General features: G+C 42.4%; 1 protein-coding gene across 9 annotated transcripts in view; it reads right to left on the bottom strand.

Moving 5' to 3' along the window:
• EML6 (EMAP like 6) overlaps positions 1-18,483 on the bottom strand; it is a 279,303-nt gene extending 260,820 nt beyond the window's left edge. For 7 of the 9 annotated variants that reach the window (XR_011492041.1, XM_070478384.1, XM_070478387.1 and 4 more), the window contains exons 1-2: positions 18,234-18,317; positions 16,676-17,407 (exon numbers count right to left, since the gene is read on the bottom strand). Coding sequence is in view for 8 of the 9 variants with exons in the window: in XM_070478384.1 (XP_070334485.1) it covers positions 16,676-16,872 (197 nt within the window). In the remaining variant the exon portion in view is untranslated. The other 2 variants (XM_070478386.1, XM_070478385.1) reach the window with 2 other exon arrangements.
• Positions 18,484-22,265: the final 3,782 nt, after the last annotated feature.

Here is a 22,265-nt window from a genome sequence, read left to right as displayed (position 1 = left end):
AAAAGTAAAGCTAAAAGGAAATGGCCCTTGGAATTCTAACTGCTATAACAGAATGTTTAAAACCCAGATGAAAGTACAACCCAGAGGAAAATAATCCTTCCCAGTGTTTCTGTAATAAAAGTAACTCATCAACTATCTTCTCACTGCTGAATCCACAGGGCCCTTTTCGAGACTTACTGTGTACTCCAGCGATACTATTGAGGGTCTCCTTGATGCTGTCTCTGCTCTTGGCCTCCAGGCACTCCACTTTCCTCATATCCCTGTGGCTATTCTCATCATTCACATGCATCTTTATTTACTGATCATCTGAAAGTTGATCTTCCTCAAAATCCTAAGCCTGGCCTCTTCTTCCTCCATGTGCTCTCTGGGTTATCTTATCCATTCCTACATGCTCCCTGAAGCTCATGAGGCTCTCTCTTGAGCGAGAAAGTGAAAGTGCCACTCTTTCAGCTGTGTCTGACTCCTTGCAATCCCATGGACTGTAGCCTGCCAGGCTCCTTGTCCTGAGTGAGAGACCCACATAAACGTAAAATCACCTCTTGGATGTTCCACAAACACTTCAATGTATATATGTTCAAAGCTGAATTCATCATTCCCTGGCCCTGAACCAGATCCTCATTCTGCTTCAGCAAATGATAACCGCCATTCAACCAGTTGATTGTTAACCTTCCTTCTCCTCTATCATCTATATCCAATCAGTCAGCAGGAATCCTGAGTCTCCAGAACACACTCATTGCTTTCCTTGCATACTATCATAATGACCTCATATCTGGATTACTTTAAGTACCTCCAGACTTTCTCTCCAACAAGTCATCATTCACACCATAGCCAGAGTAATCAAAACAGAGCCTAAATCTAATGATCCTCCTTTCTCCAGAAAACCTTCTCTGACCACCATCCACTCCCATGTATAGGTTAGGTATATGCCGTGGGCTAACTATCATAGACCTGAACACATAAGCCCAGCTGCTGACTTATTTATAAATATTGCCTTCATGATTGTAAGTTCCTTGAGAAGAGATGCATATTACTCACTGTTGGGTCCCCAGTGTCTGGCACAGTACATGAGAAATTTGCTGTTGTTGTTTAGTTGCTAAGGCATGTCCAACTCTATTGCAACCCATGGACTATAGCCCATCAGGCTCCTCTGTCCATGGAATTTCCCAGGCAAGAATACTGGAGTGGGTTGCCATTTCCTTCCTTCTTGCCATTTCCATCTCCTACATTGGCAGGTGAATTCTTTACCATTGAACCACCAGGGAAACCCACATGACACATAGTAGACACTTAAGAAATATTTGCTGTAAATCATTTTTGTTCCTCTAATCAAGAGATTCTTAACTTAGGGTCCATGCACTCCTTAACAGAATTCAGAAGGGTTTATGTATTTTTTTTGTTTATGTGTTTAAATGGACTAAAAATTACTAAAAGTCTATTTTTCACTAACTTGTAACAGGCTTTAGTATTTCCTATCATTCAGAATGGAGGCAACAAACTATACTAGTACTTGTGACCTTGAGATCAATAAAATCACAGATATTTTCATATAATATTACAATTGTTACAGATTTTTCAAACATCATGTACACCCATCACTACTTTGAATTTACAATAATTATTAAAACTGCTAGAACTTTCAATTGCATGAGTGAATAAAGTTAATAAAGAAGCACATATATCATGACATATTACAGTATTTTTCCAACTGTATTATTTCAATTGTATTTCAAAATAATTAATTTTCTTTCCAATCCTATTTATGTATTTTATTTTATGCATTTATGGACTTTATTTTATGCATTAGGAAATTCCATGATAGTGGGAGTATAAACTGATTTATCCACTTTGGAAAAGGGTCTGGCAGCACCCACAAAAACTGATCATGTGTGCACCTTATGCACCAGAAATACCACTCCCATGTGGAAATGGATATGTATGTTCACTTGTACTAGAAAGTTAATAGTAGTCGAAAGAAACCAGAAGTCACCCAAATGCCCACCTATAGTAGAATGGATAAACTATATTTCAATATATTTAAACTATATATTTCCATGAAAATATGAAACTGAGAATAAACATGTAGAAGCAGAGACATATCTTATATTGATTGAAAGTAGCCAGACACACAAAAAAATGCATACTGCACCATTCCTTTTAAAGGTGCAACACCAGGCAACACTAATCTACACTGTTAAAAGTCAGGCTAGAGGTCACCTTTGCAGGGGGGGACTGTGACTGCAAAGAGGAGCTCAGGGGTCTCTGTGGTGCTGGTAAGGTTCTATTTCTTGATGTAAGTGAGGGTTACAGGTGCACTGGGGTCGTGAGAATTGATCCAGCTGTACACTATGATATGTATACTTTTCTGTATCTAGATTATACTTTGGTAAAGGATAACCCAGAACAAAGAAACCTACTATTCTGAGATGGGAGCCATAAGCTTCACAGTCTGTCAAAGGCAACCCCTTCAAAAAATCCCATTCTAAGGAGAAATTCCAAGGAGGCGATCTCAAAACAAAAGTGAACATATACCAGTCATTCATTTATTCATTCAATAAATGCTTATTAAGTGTCTTCTACATACCAGGCATCATTTTGGGCACTGTAGGCAGGGCAGCAAACAAAAAACTCTGCCCACATAGAGCTCATAGTCTAGTGAAGAGAATCAATAAGGTTAAAAATAAAAAAGAAATAAGGGGAAACATGAAAAAGGGATGAGTAATAAGGAGTGTGTTGGGGAAGAGTCTACATTTTAAATAGGATAGTCAAGGAAGGCCTCACTGAGAAGATGACCTTGAGCAGGGACCCAGTGGAGGCGAGTGAAGTCATGTGATGTCTAGAAGGAGGAGCTAGACAGAGGGAAAGTGCAAAGGCCCTGGGGCAGTAGGGTGCCTGGACATTCCAGCCACAACTAGGAGGCCAATGTGGCTGAAGTAGAGCAAGGATGGGGAGAAAATAGATTAGATCATAGAGGTAACAGAAGGTCAAATCCCCAAAGAGGCTTAGAGGCCATTATAAGGACTTCTACGCTTGCTCTGAAAGTTCTGAGCAAGAATTAACATGACTTGACTTATGCTGCAGCCAGATCAACTGGCTGCTGTGTTGAGAATAAAATGGGAGAGGCAAGGATGGAAGCAGGAAGGAAGCAGTGGTTAAGAGGAGAGAACAGATGCCACGAGAAACACAAACATACGCACACACACAGACACCTTATTACTGTTGTCTGCAGCTCCATAACACTTCACTCCTAAATATCCTAGCACATTTCTCCTAAGACAAGTATCTTCCCTTACATAACTGCACTGCTACAATCAAATTCAGAATTTTAATGTGAACACAGTGCTATTTCCTAACATATACTTCCATGTTCAAATTTCACCCATTGTCCCAATACTGTCACTTATAGCAATCCCTAACCACCCAACCAACCCTGAATATTCATTGGAAGGACTGATGCTGAAATTGAAGCTCCAGTACTTTGGCCACCTGATGTGAAGAGCCAATTCATTGGAAAAGACCCTGATGCTGGGAAAGATTGAGGGCAGGAGGAGAAGGGGGCAACAGAGGATGAGATGGTTAGATGGCACCACTGCCTAGATGGACATGAGTTTGACCAAACTCAGGGAGATGGTGAAGGACAGGGAAGACTGGCATGCTGTAGTCCATGGGGTTGCAAAGAGTCAGACATGACTTAGCAACTGAACAACAACTAACCACCCCAATCCAGGATCACATATTGCATTTACTTCTATCCTTTTAGTCTCCTTTAAACTGGAACAGTCCTTTACTTCCTTGTGTCTTTTATGAGAATAACTTTTGGGGTTTTTTTTGCAAAGTACAGGCCAGCTGTGATGTAGACTGCCCTTCAATTCATATTCATGTTTCTTCAGGATCAGCTTCAGGTCATGAAGATTCTGAATCCTGCTTCTAAGTGCCAAATGAGAATATATTAGTATTTCCAGAAAGTATGTACAGAACGAGTTCTATAGAAATCTCATCCCCCAGTCATACCTTCCTCCTAAATAATTTGAGATATGAAGAACTAACATCAACTAACAATACACGAAGCACTCACCAAGCCCACAACAGGTGCTAGGCAGGGGACACATGGAACTTGTATCAGGTGGGGAGAGGGGTAAGTCAACAAATGCAAAACCATGAGTGCAGTGAGTCCAGCAGGGAGGTTCTTGCATGGTGGCCTGGATGCACAGAGAAAGAATGGCCTAAAGAGTCTGGCTGTCAAGGTATGGCTTCAGGGGGCGATGACACTACACTGAGATTGAAAGAAGAAAAAGAGTGTATATGTGGACAAGTGAGGGGTCATTTCAGGCAGTCAATGGCATGTGCTAGGTTGAGGATACACAAAATAAGATACTGGGTCCAGGTAACTGCAAGGAGTTTGATGTGGCCTGAGGATGTTAGGAGAGGGAGAGCCATCAAGCTGGAGGAAAAGTGAGAAACCAATCATAATATTCTTAGGAGACTACACTGAACGAGCACGGGTAAGCTTGGTGCTTATACTGCTGATAATGGGGAACCTTAGGCAGATTTTAAGTCTGGCTTGAGGAAGATTCTTTTTCAATGTCTGTTAGATGGCCAAGCTCAGTAAATCATTCAGGGTTCGCGCATCACCAAGGCTGGTGATCAGCAGGGACGCACCAGTATCTGTGCCAGGTAAAGCGTGGAAATAGTTCTTCACCAGCAGGTAAACAGCTGCTGCCCCAAGCCTCACCTGCCTCAGCTGAGGAGCCTGAACTAGCTCCAGGAAGCCGCCTGTGTGTGCTGTCAGGCCATCTCTCTGCTAGCATCAGCCCTTATTCCTACATGCTCCCCTCTGCCTCCAGCCCTACCACTGCACCCCAACAGGAGAGTGAACACTCTTGGTAGGAGCACTGGCACCCCAGTAGGCAGATGCTTGATGTACACCGAGCCCTCCAAGACTGGTCATCAGCCAATGGCCAGTATTTCCCAGGGACATCCCCCATGGCCTGTTATGAGAACTAAAAATTCCATGATGTGCTGAGAGTCACCAGAATTTTGTTTTTAAAACTTATAGCATTTTCCTGACTTCTTTTTGCCCTCAGCTCAGTACTTCTCATCATTGTTCTGCTCCAAAAACCCATCTGCTACCTCCTCTTCTAATCCAACTCCTACAGTGGAGTTGCCATTCATTCTTTCTCAGTCTACACCTCTCTTATTAGACAATATTCCTTCAAAGGACAGCCCTTTGAAACCTAGGCCCACCTTCCAGTCTACAGCTGATTGAACTGGTGGACATCCTGACCCTGCCGACCCGGTGTGGCCCATCAGATTCTCTTTCCTGGAAATCTGGAATTCAGGCTCACAAGACCTAATCAATTGGTTTTGTAAGGGCAAGTTGAATAATCTAGTACAGTGAGGAGGTTAAGATGGCTTTTTTGGGGGATGGCTATGTGTAAAATGGATCACTGAGTTAAGGAGCCAGTCTGCAGTCAGAGAAAATCAAAGCATATTTTATCCAGAGAGAAGCAGAGATGTGATTTCCTATGACGCATGCTTGCAAGAGAAAGAAACAGGAAAAGACTAGCTGCCTGATAACTGTGCAGTGTATGAAAGGCCAGAAATATACTCTATAATTGAGTATCAAAAGATTCTCTTCTCACCTTGTGATCCCCTCCTTAACTCTTCTTTTGAGAAAATTTCTGTCTCTTGCAAGTGATGATCTCTTACTTAGAAGGCATCTCATCACTGGTGGATCTTGTTTCACTCTTACCCATAAAATCAATACATAATGAACACAGAAAAATGTTTTAGTGACATTATTAAACCATATGTAAACTAAACAAGAATTCTCAATAACCTCAGAACAATTCTCTGACCAGCCTATATATGTACTACCAGTCCAAAGAAAGCGTCTTTCCTCTCAGGGGGGCAGAGCTGGACGGCCACTCCCCTCCTTCACGCTGATGGGAAGGGGAACGACAGGGAATTAGTGGGCAATCCTAGAATCCTTCAACTCCGAGGCTGAGGCCATCCAGGTATCTCCCTCCCATTGGGAGAAGAAAGGGGTGAACTGGTAAAGAGGTCAAGGTCGAGGTCTGACCACTTCCTTTGCTTTCCAGACAAACTCCACCCACTCAGCTGCCTCAGTAGGTAGGTCTCAGTAGGTCTGTCTCCAACAGCAAGACTGAAGACTATAACTTCATTTTCAAAACTCAGGATCTCTGGAAGTAAACAAAGTCAACTTATAGATTGCTGCTGATCCTTAAACCAGCAGTTGCTAAAAACTACACTGACTCCTCAATGTATAAACAGTTATACTGTTTAAATATATAAAAAGCTACATATTTTTCATAGGATATAACAGCATCTATACAAATGCAGAATGGTAACCAAAGCCTCAAATTTCTGTCATTTCTAGGTTAACCTTTTTAATGATTGCTTGTTTCTGGGTCCCCATATGTTCAGTATCTTCCGTATGAGAGGAATGGGCTGCTTGGTAGGGAAGGTCAAAGGCTATAGACATCCAAGACCATTCAACAGAAAAATAAAAGTCTTCTCAACAAATGGTGTTGGGACCACAGGATATCTGCATGCAAAAGAAAGAAGCTGGACCTTCCATCTCACACCATGTATAAAATTTAACTCAAAATGGATTATCTGCCTAAACGTCAAAGCTATAACTATAAAACTCTTAAGGAAAAAAACATAGAAATAAATCTTCCTGACCTTGGATTAGGTGATGGTTTCTTAGATATAACACTAAAATTATAAGTGACAAAATAAAAACATAAGTTGGATTAGACATCACCAAAGATAAACTGGACATCATCAAAATCTTAAACTTTTGTGTTTCAAAGGACACCATCAAAAAAGTGAAAATACAACTTACTGAATGGGAGAAAATACTTGAAAATAATATATTAGATGAGGGACTTATATTCAGAATATATAAAGAATTCTTACAATAAGCCAACTAAAATGGGCAAAGGATCTGAATAGACATTGTCTGCAAAGAAGGTATACAAATGGTCAAAAATTTATGAAAAGGTAATCAGTATAATCGGTTCTTAGGGAATGCAAATTAAAAGCACAACAAGATACCACTTCTCACCCACAAGATGGCTATAATCAAAAAGACAGTAACCAGTGCTGGCAAGGATATGGTGTCACTGAAAATCTCATACGCTGCTGATGGGATTGTCTGGAAAACAATTTGGCAGTACTTTAGGAAGTTAAACATAGAGTTACCATATGATACAGCAACTCCACTCCTAGGTGAAATATACTCAAGAAACTAGAAAACATATGTCTACACAAAGGCTGTGGACACACTCTTCCACTGCCCACAGGGACATACTAGCCATCTCCTTAACTTGTTTCAACCACTTCTTGCTTGGTTCTTTCTGAGAAGAAAGAATACTAGGCTAGGTGACAACTTAATGAAAAAATTGATTCTGTTAATTTAATAATTTAATAAATGAGTCGTGTATATATATATTTAAAAATCTATTTCACAAGCTAGCAATATCTTTTAGGTTCGGGAAAAAAAAAAAAAACCCGCTGATCTTTTGAGCTCTGAAACATATGAATGAGGTCCCAAACATCTTGCTGCATAGTAGACTAGCAGCATCAATGTCAGCTGACGGAAGCTGGTTGGAAATGCCGGATGTCAGGCCTCACCCAGCGCTTACTCAGCTACATGTGCCTGGGTGACTCCTATGCACAATGATATTTGCAAAGAACTGTTTGCTGTCAAGCACTTTAATTACATTTAAGACCAATCCACATATGGCAAATCGAATTAAACCTACAAGAGGAGGCTGACGGCTGAAGATATGTAGTCTGCTGGCTAAAGGATGGCTTTCTGTATGGCTCTGCCTCCTGGGAAAGGAGTCAGTCCCAGAAGCAGAACCAGCAAGGTAAACCCTCCCAGCAGCTTCCTTCTTCTTGTTTGGTGGCAAATATATCACCTACATCACAAAGGTGTCCAGAACCACCTCCTTGCAGGTAGGAGAGCCTCTAGGACAGCCCTGCCTAAAGATGCTGCCATGGTATAGGTTTTCACTTACCACAGTATAATCTACATTCTTGTTGACCACTGGTGGTAGGGCCTATATAACTCTTTATAAGAGAGCATACTCCAGGGTCATTATTTTCAAGCTGTGACCCATTATATAGTAGCCATATTTTAAAAACAAAACCATGGTCATATATTCTGAATTAAAAGGGATCTATGATATGATATGAGCAAGTATACTCATAACAATAACCGAACAGAATATTTGTGAGTGTCCTGGGAAATCTAGGACATATGGTGACAAAACCCATGAGGCATTAATGACCTGAATGAGACTTACTATGACCTTGGTCTTTCTCCAGATATCTAGACGAGAATTCTGGCCATACCAGGTTCTTTCCCATCCTGGTATCTTTTCATGTAACCTTTCTTCTCCATCACATCTTCACTTACCTGCCCCTTCTCATCCTTCAGATTTCAGCTTAAACACCATCTCCCTAGAGCATTGCTCTGGACACCTTATCTAAAGTAGCTCCCACACCCCACTTGACCTAGCTCCCCTCTATGGTCATTCCCTCCTTAGTATTTAGCACAATCTGTATTCACCTGCTGTCTGGTTCATTCATTTGTAGGCCTTCCCCATCAGAATGGGGGCAAGAACTTAGTCATGCTCAATGCTGCATCTGGTATATTCTAGATACTAGTTTTTGATTAAGAAGTAAATGAAAAAGTAAAATCTACCCAATTTAGAGAATATATAAATCTTAATAAAAATCACCAGACTAATAGCTTATTAACAAGAATAACAGTAAAATCATTTATGAACAGACCATAGGTGGTTTAGTCACTAATTCGTGTCCAACTCTTGTGACCCCATGGACTGTAGCCTGCCAGGCTCCTCTATTCATGGGATTCTCCAGGCAAGTATACTGGAGTGGGTTGCCATTTCCTTCTCCAGGGGATCTTCTCAACCCACGAATCAAACCTGGGTCTCCTGCAATGCAGGTAGATTCTTTACCAACTGAGCCCTTTCATTACATGATCATGCCAATGAACAAGCGAGAGTCAATGAATAGAGGATGAGTGACTTTGCTTAAATCTCTTTCCCTCTCTGAGCTGTACCTGTAAAATAAAGGCTCTCTCTCAGAGTTGTGGATGAAGGGATTTCTGTGTGTGTGTGTGTGTGTGTGTGTGTGTGTGTGTGTATGCAGTGTCTGGTACAGAGCAGGCACTCAACTCAATACAGGTTTGATTCTTTATAGTTACCCCTAAGTTTCCCTTATTCAAACTGGTCAAGCGACTGAAGAATATGAAACCAGATCTCCAGGCCTTCCTGTGAATCTGTCTACCCAACACCCCAAGCCCAACCATGGGGCTCTCTCTTCAAATTCAACAAGTGCAATTATGTGTACTTGCAGCACCAGATAATTTTAGCCATGTCACAATTGAGAATTTAAAAAAAAAAACAAAACAAAACTTTTTTAACACCTCCAGTATACTGTTTCAGGTCATTGCTTCAAATCTGGTGATGTTCTAAGATGAACTTGAACATGGTTTCATTTGTAGATAGAGTTCTAGTGTTCTACTTCAAACAGCCTTATATAAAGCACGAAACTGGAAAACAGAGTTACAAGGAGTGAGACCGAGTTCTGGTTACAAACAAGGCACAATGGTAGAGACCACAGTGACTAAGAAAAATTAGAGTGTGTAAAGCAGTGACGTGATAGCTCTGGGCTTTGGAATCAGACTGACTTGGGTTCCAATTCCCAGTCTACAAACTGCTAAATAGTGACCATGGGCAACATCTTTAACCTCTCTGTGCCTTGGTTTTCTCATCAATAAACTGAGGCTAACCACAGCACCAACAGTTCTATGAAGACCTACAAGACCTTCTAGAACTAACACCCAAAAAAGATGTCCTTTTCATTATAGGGGACTGGAATGCAAAAGTAGGAACTCAAGAAACACCTGGAGTAACAGGCAAATTTGGCCTTGGAGTACAGAATGAAGCAGGGCAAAGGCTAATAGAGTTCTGCCAAGAGAACGCACTGGTCATAGCAAACACCCTCTTCCAACAACACAAGAGAAGACTCTACACATGGACATCACCAGATGGTCGACACTGAAATCAGATTGATTATATTCTTTGCAGCCAAAGATAGAGAAGCTCTATACGGTCAGCAAAAATAAGACCAGGAACAAGACTGTGGCTCAGAGCATGAACTCCTTATTAACAAATTCAGACTTAAATTGAAGAAAGTGGGGAAAACCACTAGACCATTCAGGTATCACCTAAATCAAATCCCTTATGACTATACAGTGGAAGTGAGAAATAGATTTAAGGGACTAGATCTGATAGAGTGCCTGATGAACTATGGATGGAGGTTTGCGACATTTTACAGGAGACAGGGATCAAGACCATCCCCAAGAAAAAGAAATGCAAAAAAGCAAAATGGCTGTCTGAGGAGGCCTTACAAATAGCTGTGAAAAGAAGAGAAGCGAAAAGAAAAGGAGAAAAGGAAAGATATTCCCATTTGAATGCAGAGTTCCAAAGAATAGCAAGGAGAGATAAGAAAGCCTTCCTCAGCAATCAAAGCAAATAAATAGAGGAAAACAATAGAATGGGAAAGACTAGAGATCTCTTCAAGAAAATCAGAGATACCAAGGGAACATTTCATGCAAAGATGGACTCAATAAAGAACAGAAATGGTAAGGACCTAACAGAAGCAGAAGATATTAAGAAGAGGTGGCAAGAATACACAGAAGAACTGTACAAAAAAGATCTTCACGACCCAGATTATCACAATGGTGTGATCACTCACCTAGAGCCAGACATCCTGGAATGTGAAGTCAAGTGGGCCTTAGGAAGCATCACTACGAACAAAGCTAGTGGAGGTGATGGAATTCCAGTTGAGCTATTTCAAATCCGGAAAGATGACGCTGTGAAAGTGCTGCACTCAATATGCCCGCAAATTTGGAAAACTCAGCAGTGGCCACAGGACTGGAAAAAGTCAGTTTTCATCCCAATCCCAAAGAATGCTCAAACTACTGCACAATTGCACTCATCTCACACGCGAGTAAAGTAATACTCAAAATTATCCAAGCCAGGATTCAGCAATATGTGAACCAAGAACTTCCAGATGTCCAAGCTGGTTTTAGAAAAGGCAGAGGAACCAGAGATCAAATTGCCAATATCTGTTGGATCATTGAAAAAGCAAGAGAGTTCCAGAAAAACATCTATTTCTGCTTTATTGACTATGCCAAAGCCTTTGACTGTGTGGATCACAACAAACTCTGGAAAATTCTGAAAGAGATGGGAATACCAGACCACCTGACCTACCTCCTGAGAAATCTGTATGCAGGTCAGGAAGCAACAATTAGAACTGGACATGGATAACAGACTGGTTCCAAATAGCAAAAGGAGTACATCAAGGCTGTATATTATCACCCTGCTTATTTAACTTATATACAGAGTACATCATGAGAAATGCTGGGCTGGAGGAAGCAGAAGCTGGAATCAAGATTGCCAGGAGAAATATCAATAACCTCAGATATGCAGATGATACCGCCCTTATGGCTGAAAGTGAAAATGAACTCAAGAGCCTCTTGATGAAAATGAAAGAGGAGAGTGAAAAAGTTGGCTTAAAGCTCAACATTCAGAAAACTAAGATCATGGCATCCGGTCCCATCACTTCATGGCAGACAGATGGGGAAACAGTGGCAACAGTGGCTGACTATTTTTATGGGCTCCAAAGTCACGGCAGATGGTGATTGCAGCAATGAAATTAAAAGACGCTTACTCCTCGGAAGAAATGTTATGACCAACCTAGGGAGCATATTAAAAAGCAGAGATATTACTTTGTCAACAAAGGTCCATCTAGTTAAGGCTATGGCTTTTCCAGTGGTCACATATGGATGTGAGAGTTGGATTATAAAGAAAGCTGAGTGCCGAAGAATTGATGCTTTTGAACTGTGGTGTTGGAGAAGACTCTTGAGAGTCTCTTGGACCGCAAGGAGATCCAACCAGTCCATCCTAAAGGAGATCAGTCTTGGGTGTTCATTGGAAGGACTGATGTTGAAGCTGAAACTCCAATACTTTGGCCACCTCATGCGAAGAGCTGACTCATTGGAAAAGACCCTGATGCTGGGAAAGATTGAGGGCAGGAGGAGAAGGGGACGACAGAGGATGAGACGGCTGGATGGCATCATCGACTCGATGGACATGGGTTTGGGTGGACTCCAGGAGTTGGTGATGGACAGAGAGGCCTGGCATGCTACGATTCATGGGATCACAAAGAGTCGGACACGACTTAGCAACTGAACTGAACTGAACTGAACTGAACCACAGTACCAACATTATAATACTGATTCTTCACTCAGGAAATGTTGGTTCTGCTTATTAAATTCATTCTCAGCCTCAAGAATCTTATATACATTTACAAGTGAAAATATTCGGAGTGAAAGAACGGCACTAAATGACACATATCAAGTGAGCAGCTTTGGTCAGGAAAGATACAAACCTTTAGGAGTGCAAGGCACTTCTTTATCTAAGGGTGGTAAAAGGGCTCATGGGAGAAGGGAGACTGAAATGGATGGGGCACTTAAGACAGAGATACAAATAGGCTCCCTGTGGTGGCCACTTCCTATTTGCCAAACACTGTGGGGAACCTTGTATGTTATCTCCATAAGCTACAAGTTAGATAACTTTAAATCTCCACTGCACTGATGAGAAGCTATTTTATTGATGACAGTTGAGACTCACAGAGATTTAGAAATTTTCCCAAGTCATCCAGCTCGTGGCAGATCTAGGTTCAAAATCAGATTTGTCTGACCAAAGCACATGCCCCCAACCACTATGCCACTGGGGAAAAGGATTGGGAAGAGATGGATGAAGGGAGAGAGAAATCATTCCAGCATGAGGCAGGAAAGTACAGAATCATGGAAAATAAAGGTATAAAGGTAGGTTAATACCAAAGAAAAAGGAAAACTCAGGAGTTTGGACTTCAGACTGTGGGCAATGAAGAATCACTGTTTTGTTTCTGGTGTATGTGTGTGTTTTTAATTAAAAACCACACTACTGCTATTGTTACTAAGAGCATTTACTGAGCACCAACTAAGGGCAAGGCCCCACACTAAACTATTTGCATATATTATTTCAAATAGTTACCTATTTGAAATTGACATTCTGCAATTTAGTTTTGTTAATTTCCTTCTTATAAAAAAAAAAATGAGGCCCTGAGAGGTCAAGTCACTCACCTAGATGCCTCCAGTAAATGGAGAGTGGATTCAAACCCACGTGGGTGTGAAATCAAAGTCAGTGCCCTTTCCCCTAATGGTACTGCAGAAAAACCTCCCTTGCAACAGAGAGCCAGGAAAGAAGAGAAATGAAAATGAAGACAGGGGACCAGTCAGACACAAAATAGGGTCCCAGAATAAGGGAGAAATGTCTCCACTGGAGTCACCATGAAAATGATCAGGAGGAGACAGACAGCAAATGTGTGCATGACCTTTTCTTTCATTTGCTCCAGTTCTGTGTCATGGTCTGCTACCTGCAGCAGAAACCAAGTTAGTAATTATTCCTGCCTTGATTACTGTCCTTGCCTTCAAGCCCCGATTTGAGTGCTTCTGTTGCTTTAAGCATCTTCCTGTCCCATCACAATGCTATCAGAGGTAAAATATGGCATCATCCGCTAATCTGTTATCTGTATTGAAGGGTAATCATTCAAGAGAATAAAATTAAGCCTCCACATCCAATAAATCATATTATGCTTCACATATCAACATTTTTAAAAATCTGACTTAAACACATAGTCTTTCAAATCAGGAGGACACATATGCTGAGCTCTAATGAGCTCTGCCAAATCCTACATTATTATTAAAGTTCATCGTGATCTCAGAGATGATACGGTTTTCTAAAATGGAGTATGGTATCAATATTTGTTTGGCTGCTTTCTAGTTAGGATTCTAGGGAAAGTAGCACAATAAATAACGCAGTAGAAAATGTATGCATTATGAATATATCATTCAAACAAATGCAAAATCTATGTGGATGATTACTTAGAGAGTCCATCTCATTTGATGGAATCAAGGGTTAGAAGTTTTAATATACATGTCATGATTCCAAAACACCCCAAACATTTTTGCACTAAAATCTTAGCTTTAGTCCTCCTCATTCAATGACAAATGTTAATATTTTAAATAGAAAATCAGTAGTATAACCAGCTCTGCAGAAATGAGTTGAAATTCATAAAGATAAAAAAATACATATTTCTTCTCCATATGTATAATTAATACACTAATATTCCTAACATTTTACAGTATTAATTTCAAACATCTAATATGTATCTGAGAATAAAATTATGAACGGAAATCGCACTTAAGAGTTCCATATACTAAGGATGAAAACAAATATGGTTTATATACTTCCCTGGATAAAGATATTTACATACATAAGATAAAGCAAAATAACAAAATAAATATTCCATATTATCTAATTTTACAGCTCCCATTTGTGTTTTTTAATCTATTTGGCTTAATTTCATTCCTATGTGCAAACACATAGATGGATATTAAAGAACTCTGCTATCCTACACATACTCAGATCCAACCAAATAACATGGAAAATTAAGTCCTTTTTTCACAGGCAGTCTTGCTACTATGTCACTATTCAGCATAAAGATATAACTGCCTTAATAAACAGAAACTAAGTCATTGGGGGTTTTGTGTTTTCAATAATTGAAGCTCCCTGCAAATACAGTTAGACAAATAAATTCATTCACCTTTTCTTCAAATCTGAGTGTTTCAACTAAGTCAGATATCACAACAACCCCACTAGTCCAACAGTCTGTCGTAACAGTGGTTTACTGCAACTCCACCCTTCTCCCACCTTCAGTTTCAACAGTACATCTATTGTTTTTTCCTGTTAGAGGAAAAAAATTAAGACGAAGAGTTCAAATTCTCAAAGTAGTTCAGTGAACTGTCACCTTACTATTATTTAACCGCGGGGAATTTCCTGTTTAATTGCCACTCTCTCCCATCCCCAAAGGACTACATCTTATTTTGATGGTGTAATGGAAAGCACTGTGTTAAAAAAAGGGCAAAAACATAATGGGTTTTAATTTTTAAACGTCTAACCTTTTCATGAGTCACTGTTAATCATTTGCACCTGTGACTTTAATAATCAGCTTGGAATTACAGAAGCAGAATCTCCAGGACAGAACTAGGTAAGAACTCCCCAATCACAACCATTATCACAGCAGGGAGACAAGAAAGCTCTTCTGTCAAATGTGACATGAAGAAAGTTTTAAAAGTCAGTTCCCCCAAATCTCAAGAACAGCAGAGTTCCTAGTACTTAAAATCTTCATCTTTTAAAAGTCAACATTTTTAATATATATATGTTTCACTATATTTTAATAGTACTTTCTGTAACATATTCTTTCAACTTTAGGGCTTGAGGAGGAAAAGGGATCCAGAAAAATCACAACAGTACAAAGAGGGGTGGGGGGAAGCAAATCTTCTAAAAAGCAACCTTCCCATGGAGAAATTAAGGCCACTAACATTATGCCACTGAACCATTTATTTCATTATGAAATGAGACATACAAGTGGCAATATTCTGAAATGTGATGGAGGTTGTTCTACATCAGTGAACACACAAGTCTGGAAGGTATAAATATGGTCTCTGTCAGCTGTAGTCCATCCTCAGCAAGTCATTTTCCCTGTGGGCTGAGGCTCCCATATCGTGGAAACCTTCCCCAACTGCCAAGGGCTGAAAAGGAATTCCTTGTCAACAGCGTCTGGACCACACCTTGTATGGTCACAGGAGAAGCTGACAGGGCTGGACAAAGATACATCTAGTCCAAAGATGAGAGGACAGGGCCAAAAATCAAAATATATCCCTTTACAATTTAATAAGGAGGACCTTCTAAAATGGCTATTCATCCAGTTTTGTCTTCACCAGTCCCTGCCACTCACTACTAGATGTTGGTCATTCTGTAGGCTGGCGGGTAGGGTTTTGTTGTCCAGAAACTGCCAATCTTTTATACCCTCAGAGATGGTGTGGAAGCATCCATTTAGTGTATGAATATGATTCTCGGCACTAAGTCACTACCAAGTGAAATATTAGAGAACAAACTCCCCACCCACTGCAGAAATTTCCTAGTTTCCAAGCATCTGGAAAGAAGATCCCAAATTACCTTTAGCAAAATTTCCTTTAGGGTTTTTTTTTTTTTTTCCCCTCAATCCTCTTACTTGCTGAGGAACCTTCTAAAGAGGTTCTAAAGAACCATCCCAAAGATGATACCCACAGTTCAGGTTATTGGTCCTAAATTTTCCTAGTAAGGGAGGGAAAGAGAAGTGTTTAATAGGTCCCTAGGATCCTTCCACTTGTAGCAGGAAGGAACACCAAAAAAGCACCAGGACACTTAACTCCTTAGTAATTTAAAAAGCCTTGCTGAACAACAGAGAAAAGAGATTTCTCCCTCCCCACCTGCACCCTGACCCTGCTTCCGCCCTAGCCTTAGAATCAGCAGCCCTTCTGTAATTCCCTGAGGTGCCAGAGAGACTCCTTTATTCCATGGGGCGCCCAGATCTGACCCCACGAAATCCCAGTTAGTCATCCTTCTCACTCTTCTAACCTCCACACCCAACCCCTCCCCACCGCCCCAGGCCACCTCCTTACCTGATAATGTCGTCGTTGTGTCCCAGGAAGAATTTTTGGCTGTGCTCGCGGGTGTTGTAAACCACCCCGACCCCAGCCACAAAGTAGACCACCTCCTTGCCGGCGGTGTAGTACAGGTTGTTGCGGCACTGGTGACCCCGGTACCCGTACACCCACTCCAGCCGGAGCTGGCAGCTGGGAGCTGTCCGATCCGCCATGATAAGCCGACCCCACTAGCCCCCCGGGCCCCCCGCGCACCGGTCAGCGGCCCCTGCGCGCCGGGTCTGTCCTCGCCAAGTCTCTGGCTGCGGAGGACCTGCAAAGGGCTCAGCGTGCAGCGCCGGGCGCTGATTTCCGCGGCGACGCACTCACACAGACCAGCGCGCCGGCCGCCACCATCATCCACCGCCGCCGCCGGAGACGAGCTGCCGGTGCACGGCCGCCAGACCCCGCCGGGCGCCCCGGCTTCCTCTCCCCCGGGCTAGGCGTCTTCACCCGCGCGCGCGCACCCGCGCGCCTCACTGCACCTGCGGGCTTCGGCCCCCGGGAGAGGTTCTTGGGAGGGTCACCCCGCCTTTTAAATCAAGGATCTGCATATCCAAACACTGATTACCCAGTTCGCTCACTGAAGTTTGCAGAGCGCGGGGCGGGGGCCTCACAGCAGGCAGCGGGATTTATTCTGTGACAGCTTTAATTTGACAAGGAACTCCGGTAAGCTTTGCCATCGCCATCCTCGGATCCGAAACTGACAGTCTACATCCAGGAGGCGAGAGCCAGGAAGAAAGAAACAGATATTTTGCATAAGTCACCCAGTCCAAGCAAATGATCCCCAAACTAAACCAAGTTTTTTTAAAAATTGTCAACTATTCCTCTTTTGTCTCTCCAGATCCATCTCCCCCCCCCCCCCCCCCATCCATCCTTTTAATGATACGAAATATGCCCTAAATGCTGCCGGGTGGTGGTTGCTGATACGATTTGAAAGAACATTTGCTGTTTCCCCATTCAGCCAGGGCAAACATGCAATGGTCATTTTTTAGACGCTCCAATTAGTTGTGTATATATTCAGAATTCATATCCTCCGTGAACCCTCTCTTGGCCGAAAAAACCAAAACGAACTTAACAGCTCTCACTAATCAGGAACTCCAATGACAAGCTTCATAAAGATCTTTTTTCTGAATCGGAGGAAACTGAGACACTACGGTAGCTGGAGGCAGGAAAACACAACCTACAAACGCTCTCAGTCCAGAAGAAATTAAATAATTAACAAGTGACCAAAATCCTGTACCTCTCCCCAGAAACGTTTGCGCTAGCTATGGGGTCCCGTGGGTTCAAGGGTCTCGTCTCTAAGCCCGGCGTGGGGAGGAGCGCCCGCGGAACCACGGGGGACAGCGAGCCGCCACCACCGCCCCCCCCCCCCACGCGCACACACGTCCCAGGCATTGGTCGATGCCCACCCGAGGGATGCCAGCCCCCGGGGACAACCCGGCCTGCGCACAGTGCCGCGGCGGCGGCGTCCTGCACTCCTCCCACACCAGATCCAGGCTCGCCTGCGGAGCATCCCAGCTCTCCCGCTTCTAACCTCTGCTCTGAAACGGCGCCGCCAGCACGTCCCGGATCTCACAGGGCAAGCGAAATCCTCTGCTTGCCCGCCCCCCACCCCCTGGTCCCCCGCCCCTTTCTCCGCCTCCCGCACCGAGGACGGGCTTCGTCACTGGGACGCCACGGGAGACAGGTTCTTCCTCCAGTCTAGGCTCCGGGGGCGGGGCTACACAGCCGCTTTCGGGAACCTAGGCTGGCGGGTTACTAGGCGAAATCTCGGCGCCTGGAAACCGCGACGCCCCGGAGCGCTGGGTCCGCCTGCTCCCATTACCGCCCACATTCCCCCCCCCTTCCCGATGCATTCTGGGAAATGTAGTCCGCTCCACGGGGCCTCAGGCAGAGAGCTCGCGGTGCCAAACCACGAATTCCAGGATTCCATGCGCCCAGAGTGGGCGGTATAGAGGCCGCTAACCACGTCCCAGGTGCTTGCGGTTCTGCAGAGCAGAGGCAGGCACACCAAGTGCAACCTCTGGCTCGCGTCTTGGGTTCCCTAGTGACTGAGCTACTGGACCGCGTGCGTGTATAGCTAAAAAGAAAAGCAGTGAAGTTGGAATAAAGACCAAACCATCTCTATATCGAGGGAAATATCAATAACCTCAGATATGCAGACGACACCACCCTTATGGCAGAAAGTTAAGATGAACTAAAAAGCCTCTTGATGAAAGTGAAAGAGGAGAGTAAAAAAGTTGGCTTAAAGCTCAACATTCAGAAAACTAATATCATGGCATCCAGTCCCATCACTTCATGGCAAATAGATGTGGAAACAGTGGCTGGCTTTATTTTTCTGGGCTCCAAAGTCACGGCAGATGGTGATTGCAGCAATGAAATTAAAAGACGCTTACTCCTTGGAAGGAATGTTATGACCAACCTAGACAGCATATTAAAAAGCAGAGACATTACTTTGTCAACAAAGGTCCATCTAGTCAAGGCTATGGTTTTTCCAGTGGTCACATAATGGATGTGAGAGCTGGATTATAAAGAAAGCTGAGCACCCAAGAATAGATGCTTTTGAACTGTGGTGTTGGAGACGACTCTTGAGAGTCCCTTGGACCACAAGGAGATCCAACCAGTCCATCCTAAAGGAGATCAGTCCTGGGTGCTCACTGGAAGGACTGATGTTGAAGCTGAAACTCCAATACTTTGGCCACCTCATGGGAAGTGTTGACTCATTGGAAAAGACCCTGATGCTGGGAAAGATTGAGGGCAGGAGGAGAAGGGGACAACAGAAGATGAGATGGTTGGATGGCATCACCGACCCAATGGACATGGGTTTGGGTGGACTCCAGGAGTTGCTGATGGACAGGGAGGCCTGGCATGCTGTGGTTCATGGGGTTGCAGAGAATCGGACACGACTGAGCGACTGAACTAAACTGATCTCTATACCACCTGAAGAATTTCTTCTGCACCTGTTCCTGAGGGCTACTGTAGCTGACTCAAGCCCAAGTGTGTTTCCCATTTCAGTTTTACTTTTTATTCAGATGGAGTCTAATCTGTTAAAGTGCAGTGCTGCAGCATTTAAGAAAAAAGTTGGGCTGTCTATTCAGTGGATTAAAGACCTAAATGTAAGACCAGAAACTATAAAACTCTTGAAGGAAAAGATAGGCAGAACACTCAATCACATAAAACAAGATCCTCTATGACCCGCCTCCTAGAATAATAGAAATAAAATAAAAAATAAACAAGTAGGACCTAGTTAAATTCAACAGCTTTTGCAAAGCAAAGCAAACTATAAACAAGGTGAAAGACAGCCCTCAGAATGGGAGAAAATAATAGCAAATTAAACAACTGACAAAGGATGAGTTTCCAAAATATACAAGCAGCTCATACAACTCAATACCAGAAAAACAAACAACCCAATCAAAAAGTGGGGGAAAGACCTAAACAGACATTTCCCCAAAGAAGACATGCAGATGGCTAATAAACACATGAAAAGATGCTCGACATCCCTCATTATTACAGAAATGCAAAACAAAACTACAATGAGATACCACTTCACACCAATCAGAATGGCCAGCATCAAAAAGTCTACAAACATTGCTGGAGAGGGTGTGGAGTAAAAGGGAACCCTCTTGCACTGTTGGTGTGAATGTAAATTAACACAGCTATTATGGAAGATGGTACAGAGATTGCTTAAAAAATTAGGAGTAAAACCACCATATGACCTAACAACCCCACTACTAGGCATATATCCTGAAGAGACCAAAACTGAAAGAGACATTTGTACCCCAATGTTCATTGCAGCACTATTTACAATGGTTAGAATGTGGAAGCAACCTAGATGCCCATTGACAGATGAATGGTTAAAGAAGATGTGGTACATGTATACAATGGAATAGTACTCAGTCATAAAAAGGAATGTATTTAAGTCAGTTCTAATGATGTGGATGAACCTCAAGCCTATCAAACAGAGTGAAGTCAGAAAGAAAAAGATAAATATCATATATTAATGTATATATATGGAATCTAGGAATATGGTACCGATAAATTTACTTGCAGGGCAGCGATGGAGAAACAGACATAGAGAACAGACATATGGACGCGGAGTAGGGGAGGAAGGAGAGTTTGAGATGTATGGAGAGAGTAACATGGACACTTGCATTACCGTATGTAAAATACATGGCCCATGGGAATTTGCTGTTGGACTCAGGGAACTCCAACAAGGGCTCTGTAACAACCTAGAGGTGTGGGATGGGGAGGGAGATGGGAGGGAGGTAGATTGAAAGTGCCAGAGCTTGGATGAGCAGCTGCTGCCTACAGCAATGAAGAGAATGTGAATTGGTCTCATCAGTCTTTTTAAGGAAACAGGGATCCACAGATCCATGAGGTCACAAGACAATAAGGGCACTACCAAAAACAAAAACAAAAAATGTGGTCTGAAAAGAGTTGACACATAAGCTGAAATATGATGGGCTTCCCAGGTGGCTCAGTGGTAAAACATCCGCCTACCAATGCAGAAGATGCAGATTTCATCCCTGGGTTGGGAAGATCCCCTGGAGAAGGAAATGATAACCCACACCAGTATTCTTGTCTGGGAAATGCCATGGACAGAGGAGCCTGGCAGGCTACAGTCCATGGGGTTGAAAGAGTCAGACACAATTTAATGACTCAACAATGACAACAATGCTGTGCTGCAAAACAGTGCCACTGAATTAGAGACAGTAAATTCTATATAAAAATTCATAAGATGAAGAGATTGTCCAGCTTTAAGTCAGGAAAACTTCATGGAGAAAATAGGAAACAAAGGTATAATTGAGATAAGTAAATGTAAATTGAAAGCACACTGCATGTGTTTATGGAATACAAGGGTGGATATAGAAAAACAAAGATTTGGAGAGTAGAATTGGTGAAAGAGAGAATTCATGAATGATGAGAAGGGGACATAAACTTGAAAGGTTAGAATATGGATGGAGCTGAGCCTAGAGGTTTGTTCCATATTCTTAAAAGAATGGAAAGCCATTGGATTTTTTTTTTAAATGGAAATACCTATTAAAACAGTAATAGTCAAAGCATCAGGTAATAGAGGCTTAAGGTAGTGCTTGGGGTTCTACATAGAGGAAGTAGCAAATAGTCTAGAAAGGAAGGGACATCTTCCAGAAAAAAATGCAAAAGGATTTTGAAAAAAAATCTCAACAAATAGAAATGGATATAATATAACATGTTCATCTCCTCAGTTACTTTAAATGTAACTAAAGACCATCATCTCTCTCTCTCTTTAGTCACTAAGTCCTGTTCGACTTAGCTCAACTTAGTGCAGGTCTCCTGCATTGCAGGCAGATTCTTTACCAACTGAGCTATGAGGGAAGTCCAGGCTATACCAAATCATACTTTTAGTTCAGTGATTATACCTAGACCTCCCAACGCAAGGCAGAGGTCTGTTTATTAATTGATGAGAAAATATAGCAGAGTAAGGCATAGAATTTTCCTCTTCAAATTTCTCAGACAATGAAAGGGGAAAATATTCTCAAGAAATAGTATTAAGAACAGAAGGTAAATTAAAGAACTCATGAAAATT

The sequence above is a fragment of the Odocoileus virginianus genome, chromosome 2, assembly GCF_023699985.2.
Source record: "Odocoileus virginianus isolate 20LAN1187 ecotype Illinois chromosome 2, Ovbor_1.2, whole genome shotgun sequence".
Classification (NCBI taxonomy): domain Eukaryota; kingdom Metazoa; phylum Chordata; class Mammalia; order Artiodactyla; family Cervidae; genus Odocoileus; species Odocoileus virginianus.
The sequence above is the reverse complement of the archived record's forward strand: the minus strand, read 5'-3'. Positions and strand labels throughout refer to the sequence as shown.